At 37.4% G+C, this 11,676-nt stretch overlaps 1 protein-coding gene across 2 annotated transcripts; it reads right to left on the reverse strand.

Moving 5' to 3' along the window:
- Positions 1–858: 858 nt before the first annotated feature.
- Positions 859–9,922, reverse strand: cndp2 (carnosine dipeptidase 2). Of its 2 annotated transcripts, none has more exons than XM_051391333.1 (12): positions 9,717–9,922; positions 8,580–8,657; positions 8,133–8,276; positions 7,605–7,767; positions 6,165–6,253; positions 4,300–4,500; positions 4,104–4,188; positions 3,814–3,974; positions 3,252–3,416; positions 1,949–2,090; positions 1,359–1,506; positions 859–1,058 (listed from the first exon to the last, which is right to left on the reverse strand). In XM_051391333.1, exons 2-12 carry the CDS (start codon positions 8,637–8,639, stop codon positions 992–994), a joined length of 1,425 nt encoding a protein of 474 aa, XP_051247293.1. In that variant the 5' UTR covers positions 8,640–8,657; positions 9,717–9,922; the 3' UTR covers positions 859–991. The 2 variants fall into 2 exon arrangements, with proteins under 2 accessions (XP_051247293.1, XP_051247294.1); XM_051391334.1 differs by lacking the exon at positions 9,717–9,922 and adding an exon at positions 9,497–9,519.
- Between the last annotated feature and the right edge of the window lie 1,754 nt (positions 9,923–11,676).

The following is an 11,676-nucleotide window of genomic DNA, read 5'->3' on the forward strand; positions in this document are numbered from 1 at the left end:
TTCTTTTTCCCTCAGTGTGAATATTACTAAAGTATTTAATACTTATGGATTGTTTGAATGGAGATGTATTTGACAGAACATCAAGTCTTTAACTTACAACCATATTACATATATAACTGTATTAATGTGATTTAAAAGATATACTGTGATGAAAAGTAACATTTACTCAATTACTGTACTCAATCTACTTTACTTTGCATTTTATCTAACTTTATACTTCTATTCTTCTACACATTGATACAATATAATACACAATACACAATGTCTGATATATGATCAGTCACAGGGGAAAGAGTACTTTTACTTTTAATATTTCTTGCTGAAGATATTCTTCTACTTGAGTAAGATTATGAAAGTAAGATTTTACTTGTATTTTTACTTTAGTAAAAGGATTTAAATGAGTAAAATGAGTACCAGTAAAAAGTGTCAGTTCTTCTGATGTTGTGACAGACAGTAAATATAAAAATACATAATAAATACAAAATAAAGTTAAGTTATTGTCCTGCTACATCAATACGTCAAAAGAATCACCCATCAAATCAATCACTAAAGGTTTTATAGTAACTGGAGTTTAGTTTTATGCACAGGGACTGGTTGTACTGGTTGTACTGGTTGTTTTATGCAAGACCCCTGTTAACTGATATAGAGCAATAAAAGACTGTAATCACAGATATTTATATCAGCTTATTGTCACTGAGGCCTTGACAAGATTTAATACCTGCTTAATCTTCATTGGATACAATAACCAGACTAACAGACAATAAACTGCTAATGTTATTTAGTAAATCCAGAGACATTATTGGAAGTGGAGCCACAGCAAATCCTATCAAGGCATTAATGAAACAGTAAAACACACGGTAACAAAGAAAAACACTTTTATTGTGAAGGGGCAGTGTGTATAAAACTGTTAACTGTAGAGGGTAAATCATACCACAAAGGCTCTGATAGTGAGGATGAACATATTTTACACTTTTCATAATGAGACATCACTTTATTCCAGCTGGGAAACCTCGTGGAAGTACGCGCCGAGCATCTTGATCCCCTGAATGTAGTTGGTTCTGAAAAGGGAAAGATAAAACAGTGATGGGCTTGTTTAAATGTGCAGATTATTTATTAGTAATTCAAGTTTTCAACAGAACTTTTTACTGGAAAACGTTCTAAATTCAACATAACATAACAGAACATGTGGAGGTGACAGACAGAACTTAACAGCCTTAAACAACCTTTTCTTTGGCCTTAATAATAGTTTCTTTCCCTCAATATCACATTCAAATGTGTCCATAGTGATGTTTGTTTTAGTTACAAACTTTTCAACTTCAATGGAAATAAGGGGATGAAGTTGAAGCACTGTGACGTACCTGTTGATCTTTTCATTCTGGGAGTGAGCTCCATCGTCGGAGGATCCCACCGGCAGCAGCATGACGTTGCGTCCCGTGGCCTCCTGGAAGGTCAGGGTGACGGGGATGCTCCCGCCCTCACGGGTCAGGTCGGGCTCAACACCAAAGACTAAACGAGAAAATGTGAAGTACAGTCAATAAAACTCTTAAGGTAATGGGTGAGGATGATCAGCTGAAGTAAGGAAACAAAAACAGTTTTAATTTTACACAAATTATAAAAACATTTTAACTATTTGTGGTATCTAGACCTCAGTTTGTTTGTGTTTTGAAGGTTTATTGAAACAAATGAGAACTATTTTCTACCTTTGAAACTGCTGATTGTGACGTCTGTAGATTAATTAGAGTAACCAGGACATTGTTTCTGGAAATACAAACTACTTTTGTCTTTCAAATGTATTATTTTCCTATTCTTTGAGCATTAAAAACACATTTTCTTTAGCCTCCATTGTAGAAGCCTCAACAGTTACTATTTAAGAAAGAAGTGTTTTGAGTGACCTGCTCCTTTAATCATATTTCTTTCTAGCAGCCTTTGCGTCACTCAGCCTCTGTACCTGTCTTCATGGCCTTGCGACCAGCCATGTAGTGTGGGTGGTTGAAGTCAGAGACCCAGGCTTTGGCTCCGTGGCCCATGTTCACTTTCATTTTGTTGGGGCTTCCCAGTTCAGCAAACTTCTTCTCCAGGTAACTCACAACCTTGATAAAGAAAAAGAGAAATATGAGTGAAATCAAAGTTTGTGAGGACAACTGGGAGACTTTTCTGTCAACGGGGATCAATGACAGCAGGTATTGATGAGAAGCAGTAGAGGTTTGTTCTTTATTACTTCTGAATATCCAACAGTTTAAACCCAGACTGGAGTTGATTAAGATTTTAAGAAGCTTACACTGCTGTGTATAATGTGACCCTCACCGTCCACCGTACCCATCATGAAATTGAATCAAAGCAGCTATTGTAGTGCTTTCTACACAATGTCTATCTATGTATTTGCTATGAGAATCATCAGTGTGACGTGTTAGAGAGGTTTGTGTGTTTGCGACGAAGATCTTTGTTAAAATATCTTTAGTCAAATAATCAATATTTTTCTAGAATCTAGCTGGATTTAAATCTGTTAACCCACATTAGAATTCATAAGTGAACATGAATCATTTTATGTTTTATGTATTCAATCAGAAGGCCAACACTAGAGAGTTGGCTATACAATTAATTAAAATCAAATTAGTCGACAGTGGCATAATGTGAAAATATTCTTGCTTATTCAGTAACAGGGTGTATTTGTTTGTTTGTATTATTGGTTTGATGTGTAGGTTTTTGTCTAATTTTATTCAATTGCGATGTGTGATTTTGGTTTTGTATTTAAATAATTATGGTAATGTTTCTTGTATTCACTGAATTCATTTTCTTTCCATTTTTAATGCGCTTCCGAACTTTATATACATTAATATTACTCTTTTCTGCCTTTGACCAGGTTGATATAGACAACAACTGTTATTACTTCAAACATTATTTTAAGAATTATTAGTACCAGTAGTACAGGCCAAGATAATCTTCTACAAATCATTGACACCATTTTTCTTTGCAATGACAGGACAACCCAATTTGTCTCTGATTTATTGTCAAGAATAGATTCACTTCAGTAGGTCAGTTCAGTATCTTAGCAGCTTTATGAGCCAATTTTTCACCCTATGAACTTTATGCTGCTCTGTGAATCTTATTTACTGTTTACTAGATTTTGTTGCAGAAGCAATATTCTTTCTTGTTGTAACACTGACACCATTGTGGTCAGATTAGAACTACCAGATGAAAGCATTAGACTCAGTGTTGGATATTATCAGGGTGAAGATATTTCAGGGCCTAACCTGCTTCTCCACCACTTTGGGGTCCATGTCAGGGACGAGGCGGATGGAGAACTTGCCGATGACCTTGCGGGGGATAACGGTCTTGGCTCCTGCTTCAGAGAAAGCTCCCTCGATACCATGAAGGGAAAGAGACGGATACCTCCAGCGGTGCATTAGGATTTGCTCCTACAGGGGCAAAAACACATCTTAATTTAAGATGAATTATAATGGCTGAACGATTTATCAGATGTTATTTTCAATTTACGATTTTGGCTTTCAACAATTAAGGAAAAAGATAAAATAATCAGCCTCACTCAGTTTCACACCCCCTTCTTTTAAAGCAGTGCACTTTCTATACTATAGTCTATACTCTCTAACAGGCTGTGGCATGTTAAGTTCAGCTCAGCCAAGATGACAGAAAGGGGTGTGGATGAAATGATCCATGGATAATGTTTATCTTCACCGGTTATCTCACTACCACCACTCCCTCTCCCTCTCTAAGCCACCTGATCAACAGGAACAAATTCAAAGCAGCACATGTATCGGCTTTGAGCGATGTAAACAACAGAAATCAACGCCTTGCCTTGGTTTCGTGCAGTAGCTTTCCAACTCCAACGTCTTTGCAGTATTCATCCAAGTCAAACTCTATTTTCTCATACAGTTTTGTCTCCTCTTCTGTCAGAGGGGCCACGTCGTCGCTCATCCCAGGAACCAAAATCTTCCCCTTCTTGTCTACCAGGGAGCCTGTTAAGGAAGAGACAAACACAAGATTTAAACTCTCCTGAAAGTGTGTAAAGTGTAGGTCAAAGAAATGCTACTAGTGTTTTCCTCTAAACCTGCACACAGTAGTTTAATTTACAGCTTCTAACTTACCCATAAGTGCAATCAGGTCGGTCATGGCTTCATGAACAGAGCCGCCAAACACCCCTGAGTGCAGGTCTCTGTCACCGCACTCCACCTTTAAATTAAAAAAATAAACGTTTTAACATTCACACCAAAGTACATTCATATTATACTGAAACACTGAATTACTCTATAAATCTAAAACAGCACTACAATCAGACTCCACCTCAATGAAGAAGTAGCAGATTCCCCTCAGACCGTAGGTGATGCAGGGTTTGGTCTTGCCCAGCCAATAGTTGTCAGAGATGCAGACATAGTCGACGTCTTTTAAGAAGGTGTCTTTTCTAGCAAACACCAGTTCATCCAGGCCCTCGGATCCAGACTCCTCCATCCCCTCGAAGCAGAATTTAATGTTGATAGGAAGCTCCTGCAACATGGAGATAGATAAGGAATAAATAAAACTCTTAAAACCTCCATTATATATAAATATATCATCCACAGGCCTCACTGAGCTCTAGTTTAAAGATCAGAGGGATAAAAGACTGAGAATATCCTGTGTCATTGTGATTTTTATACGTCCATTACAGTTTCAGGGGAAAAAAGGTGATTCAAAACAAGAAAGCAGGTGAAGTGACTTGGTTTAATCATTAAGTGGCGGCTGGGTTAGACGTGCAACACAATCACCGATTTCATCCAGAGACCTTTGATCACTCATCCTGCTGATGACTCAATCAACAAGCAATTATACTAAAATCAGCTCTGTACTTTAACACAGAGATAATTCATTTCCTTAGAATGATGCAGGAGTCCCACAAATCTACTGTTTTATATTCCAATATTACAGCTTTAGTTTTTGTTTATCACCTGTTTATTTATTAGTGTGAATTATCAATAAACACTATCTTTACCTGGAATCAAAATATACGCATCCTTTAAAAGACACTTTAACTCAATCTTACTACATTGTCAGATATATCTTTCAGTCAACCTGCCTCCTGTTCCCTTTCTTTATTCTACTTTATGTTTCCCAGAGTGTTTCAATAAGTCTGAAGATGAAGGACACCTTAATATTTGGTATTATGATCAATACTGTACATTCACCAGTTTGTCTTGTGTGCTAGTTGGAAGTTGAACAGTAAAAATCTGCTTAATATTTACTCAGATTTTATGTGAGCGGCAGTAGTCGTTCCCTTTTAAGCAAAGTTGCATCTCAGACGAAGAATCCAACAAGTCTTGTCGACAATTGAGGCTACAGTCAGTGGAGACTGTCAGTCGTTGGGGAATAAGGTGAGTGTTTCTTCACTCAGTGAGAGATTATAAATAAATCAAACTTAATTTGTTTGTTTTTTTTAAATTCGGACTGAACTGCTGCATCCTAATACACACTACCAAAAGCAATGCTGTATAGTACTTTAATAATATTATATATACAAAAAGATACTGCTCTAAGCACAATAAACCATTGTTTAACCAACCAATCAATGGTTTCCATCCAAAGAGGAGCTTTGGAAATGAAAGAAAGTTTCTCTGTGACTGTGTGCAAGAGATGTGTGTGTGTGTGTGTGTGTGTGTGTGTGTGTGTGTGTGTGTGTGTGTGTGTGTGTGTGTGTGTGTGTGTAATATAATTACCTGTCCATCCACCCTCTATAAATTCCAAACATTTCCAGGTCTAAAATAAATCACCACACCTCTGTCTGTTTCCACCTCGCCTGGCAAACTACGTTCCAGACGTTAAAACCTGATCGGTGTTGATGTTTCCCATCAACGTTCAACCACACCCGACGTTTCAGATCTATAAATAAGCAGCACCGGGTTCTGTGATTACACCCAGTCTTGTTACAGGGACCTGGATCTAGACTTATTTTTACTTAATTATTTGGAATTTATAGAAGCTGAAGAAAGTGTGGTTTGTGTGAGTTTGGGTGGGCAGCAAAGTAAACTACCTGGACACTAAAGGAGCTGCTGGACCAACAGAGAGGTTTGATTACCTGAAGCAGGACATACAGTAACCCTGCAATCTGGACCACTGCACAATTTAAACGTGTTGTCCCTAACCTCAGTGTCAAATGAAACTTGTGGTGGGAACTTTACCTGCTTGATCTTCTGGTAGGCCTCAATGCAGTTAAACCAGGCCAACACAGGACCCTTGTCATCCGTAGAACCTCGTCCATAGAGCTTACCTGCAAAGAGAAAACAGTGTTTTAGTTGATGATGGTTTGAGGATATTATTGTGAAAGATGCTTCTCTATTTTTTGACTTTTTCTGTTGTTTCAAAGCGTTGACTCAGCATTTTGGTTCCTTTTATGAATTCATGGAGTCCAGGCAAGCTGGGCAGAGTTATAGGGCCTGACACGACAATAAAATTAACTGATTCATTCACTTCAACACATTCAAAGTTAAGGAACCATCTACGGTGCCAATCAATCAGCACTTTAACTCAAACTCATCTGGATAGTAAAACATGATGTAAGCAAGAACAGAGCTGAGCAGACAGGAATGAGACAGGAGGAAGTGGTTGTGCTACTTTCTGTCAGCTGACTATCACCAGAAAGTACATGAGACCATTTGGGAATTTGGTATTAGAAGCACAAAGAAGGAGAGAGGTAAAAAAAAAAAAAAAAAAAAAAAAGAGGTGGCCTAATATCTGACATATCTGGCTTAATAAAACTAATCTTCAATTCTTTATCTGTTAAGTACAACAGCAGATGAGAAAGCTGACCGGGTTAATTAGTGCTGAGATAACACACACACACACACACACACACACACACACAGTCATCCTGTGTTCTTAATGTACAACAAATACACCTTCAGAGCTAAAAACTACTGCTGTGATGCATTTTAATTATTGTGTAGATTTTACCCACAAACACCTGAGAACATCTGTCACATCAGCCCCTTCTGTAAAAGTCGAGTGTATTACTGATTCTTGTCAAACACAACAGTACCTGTTCAACTTGAGGTTAGCAGATAAGACCTGATTAAGAACACGACTCTGTCCTAAAACACAAGGGAACCCGGGCTGGACTTTGGAAATATGAAGCAAACTGTGATACGATCACAAGCACAAAGCTGATAAAAGCTCAAAGAGCATTTAAAGACCATTCAGGCCTTTAAACGCGGCGATGAGAACAACTTGTTGTTCTTGTTATGTGATACTGAAGTGTGACTGTAACAATGGCTTTGTAATAAATGGTTCTGATACTAAGTTACCAGTTTCATTGTATTCTGTAGGCTCAGTTAAACTACATTTTCCTTTAACTGTCCTCTTTGTTTCTGCCATCAGGCCTCGTATGCACAGACATTTATTTCAGTGAGATTTGATACTATAAGTTTTCCAAGCCACAAAGCAGAGTGGTATAACCATTACATCAGAGACTTGCAATAGAAACCGCAAAGTTAATCTCATCACATCTCGCCTTACATGCCCAAACAGCGCTCCAGCCAACTTAAATAACCTCCAATGAAGCTCTTTTGTTTTAGATCATATCGAAACCAGCTTCAGGGTGGGTTTTGTAGTTATGCTCTCACCGTCTTTCTCCACCAGAGTGAAGGGCTCTGTATCCCAGCCGTCATCGAGGTTGGCTGGCTGGACATCAAGATGGCCGTAGATACACACGGTCTTCTTGCCCGGGTCTGACCCCAAACGACCCAGGATGATCGGCGGCAGGGGGATCTCCTCTCCGGAGGGAAGCTGAGAGCGCAAAAAAAAAAGCCTACATTTTAGAGAAGGTTACAAAGAGGTTCTGTTCAATTAAAACCAGAACCATATAACTAAAATTCATGATACTGGGTTCACAAACAAAATGAGATTGAAGACAAATTATGAATTTAGGATTTAAGTAGGGTATACACCACAAAACAATGCATTTTTCCTTTTCTATGTCAAAGTGAAACTAAAGTCTTTGCACCTTGAATCCACACGACTGTATATCTATATATCTTTACATTCTTTAGGCAAAGCAATGAAAAACCAACACGTTACTAATGATGAGATATGAACAGGCAAGTAACACATGAGTCTAAGTTACAGACATTAACAGTGAAACACTCTCTGACCTTCTGTTTGCCGATGTCCACCATCTCCACTGTCCCCCCCAGCTTCTCAATGTCCTTGGCTGCCATCTCCATCATCTTCTTGATCTCCCCGCGCTTCTCTGGCCAAGCAGACACACTCTGGACTTCCACCCATTCTGCGAGGCGCTGGGAGAAAAAAGAGAAATGTATATTTTAATAGAAAACAGGAGAAGGTGTTTCATACAGCGGGTGCAAGATGGAAGAAGTTTTAAGTTTTGTTAAAGAGTGAATGTGTTTTTTATTACCAACTACAGTTGGATTTAATGATCTCCACTGGCTGAACATTCGCAAAGTCTGGCACACACACTAACTCAGAGTGAATGAGCTACAATGCTGCTTAGTATTCAAGGTTAACACCATTCGATAAAGAGAAGACAGACATCTGGCTGCAATCTAAATACCACAATGAGTAGCCGACAGTTAACTTACCTTCACGTACAGATCCTGGTGTTCGTCCACATACTTGAAAAGCGCTGTGAGATGAGCCATGTTTGCCAGCAACAGGAGCTGAGGAGTTTAACAAGCAGAATGAGAGTGAGAGTCCACCTCCTGTCGCTTGGTGTCTTAAGGGAGGACACAAACCACGCCCTCATGCAAACCTGCTGACTGCTGCTTTACACACACACACACACACACACACACACAAGTGGTGGCAGAGGAGCATGTTTCATATCAGGAAGCTGAGTTTGTGATAGTTGTGGAACATTACAGCTGACTGGCCCATTAATTTGTGTAGTCTTGTAGTTTATATCAATAACTTGAAGAGTAAACAATAAAAAACAGGCACAAAGTAGAAAGTGACATCATTAAAAAAGGTCTTAATATAGCAGAAAGCTCTTTCCTCTCCCTTTGGTGACTATAACACAAGCTTTATGTATGAACATTTATAACATCACATATGTAATTTAAGCCACAGAGTACTGATGCTACTGCTTTACTTTGAAGGTTTTCATACATTTCATTACAGTTACATTAATGCATGACTCTTAGTCTAAGAGATCTATGCAAATTAAATAGTCAAACATGAGCAGCCCATATAATCGGTATGAATTCCTTATTGTCTCAGAATTGGGAAATAAACTGTGAACTGAGCGGTTTTATTAGAACAAACAGATTAAATACTGCATATTTACATGAATATATACAGCTGGGACTAAAATACAGCACCTTTTATATATATTATATAACATTACACACACACATATACATTTATATATATATATATATATATATATATATATGTATATATGCCAAATACAGGAAACTGCACCACAGATTTTATCTCGCAAATTACATGAAAGACTTTAAAACAAATAGTGTGATCTAACAGGAAGCTTGTGACGGACCTGCAGTTACTCAGATGTTAACTGTGAGTAGCAGACAGGTGACAGGTCAGACAGCCATTAGCTGCCCCGGCTAACTGCCCCAAATGCCTCCAAAACCGCATCAATAACCGGGTAACTTAAAGATAACATCAGCCTCTTCCTGGCTCTGATTATGAGCTGCTACTTTCTGCATTAAGGAACAACGCACACAAGCTATTTGCTCAGTTATAAGTATACTCACTTCGTGTTTATAGCCGTACAGCTGATGAGCACATGTGACTCCTCTCACCTGACCGACGCTACTTCCTGTGTTCCCTCAGTGACGCGCACGCGTACTTTAATAATGTTTTTGTTTTTATTGTGAGCGAGATAATAAAAAAAACAGGAAACAAGCACAAGAGTCAAACAGCGAGACTTTCAAAACTGCACCAAGTGGGAACAAAAGTGGGTGTTTTTGATTGTGGCGCAAAGAATTGTGGGTGAGCGGCAGATGCCTCGTCATGTTGGTCCATATGGTTCAGAGATTGTTTACAGAGGGAGAGCGACCTCCTGGGTGGAGCTGTGCAGGGGTACAAAGGACCACCTCCTCATTCAGAGACCTATTTTATTGTTCATATTATATTTAACAACTAGTTATTTAATTATCTCCTGTGAATGTTTCACCGGACACATTTTATACACATTTTTAATACAATTATCTCTGTAATATTTTTTTTTTTAATTAATATTTAATAGGCTTCTTTTTTTTCCTTCTCTCTGACGTTTGGCCATTGTTCAGTTTGGTTGCTTTAACTTACAAAAATAATAATAAAAAAAAAAAGCTGAGATATAGGTCCACTGTTTTCTTACAGCCCCCAAAATTGTTCTTAAATTTAAGACTCAAAATCTCCCCATTAAGAATCTTTTCCTCCATGTTGACGCAGTTCAAAGTGCTAAATTGATGACTGATAGGATCATAAGATAGCACAAATGTAAACAGTAAAACAATGAGACCACGAGGAATAAAAAAATTTATAATAATGCCACTAAAATGTTTTTAGATCTTCTGCAAAGTGGTGTTGACAATTAGATACAGAACAATTTTACAGACAGAAGACATAAACATTGACATAAAAACAACAAAGCTGAACAAAAATAGGTAAATATAACTATTATATACATACAAGAAGGTGAAACAATAGTTGTATATACATAAATATAAACAATGCAACAATATACAATGTTGATATAAGTCGTTTCTGTAAATTGTAAACAAATATTAATTAATTAATAACAAAAATATACATTTACATACATGAAGTGGTTATGTAGAGTACGTGTGTTAAAAACATAACCTGCATATTTGAAACTAAATATAATTTATAGGTAAGTTGTTTTAATGTTACAGTAACTGTTTAAGCCTTTAATAGTTAAACATGGATTCAAACAAACATTTTATACTAGATGATTTAAATAAGATTAAAACACATTCAAGTAAACTGTTCAGGAAGATGTTTTACATTTTAAACTGAATTGAATTGAATGGTTTATGGTATATCTGCAGTAAAAGCCCACAAATATCTTCTACAGGTCACAGACGTTTATTTCAGTGAGATTTTATACTTACGTTTAAGTAAAAGTGTTGTGTAATTTTGTGGGAGACTCAACAAATCTCATCTTACTTATCTATTCTAGCCTGTCAACTTCTATTACATCCATTTGGTTGTGAATGGGCAACCTGGATCCTATTAAAACTGCTTCAGGGTAAACTACCAAACAGAAACCAGTTCTGTTCAGTACTCAAGTTGCCTACTGTACATTTTAGACTATGAAGCAATGAGTTTTATAGCAGAACTGTAAAAAAACAAAAAAAAAACCTTATCATTTTAATCCTGCAAGAACCCACAAAACAGTTTAATGTACATTTTAGCAGTTTATAGTCTATATCCATTTGTAAGTCTCCTTCAAGAGTGTTTTTAAAAAATGTGTTGATTCAACTTTCACTTTGGATGTGGGTTGTGGTGTTATTGCATTATACAGAGAGGTTTCTGTTGGCTCCCTCTGGGTACTTGCAGTTTCACTTCCATTTTTAATATACTGTGGAGATTCCTCTACTCAAACCTTGACAAAACAAAGATTACAATATTGTATGAACACACAATGGAAATTTTGATTCTCCCCCCCAGATCTGACAACCTAGTAATTGCAAAGTTTCCTATCAT

This window comes from Dicentrarchus labrax, unplaced genomic scaffold (assembly GCF_905237075.1).
Source record: "Dicentrarchus labrax unplaced genomic scaffold, dlabrax2021, whole genome shotgun sequence".
Classification (NCBI taxonomy): Eukaryota; Metazoa; Chordata; class Actinopteri; family Moronidae; genus Dicentrarchus; species Dicentrarchus labrax.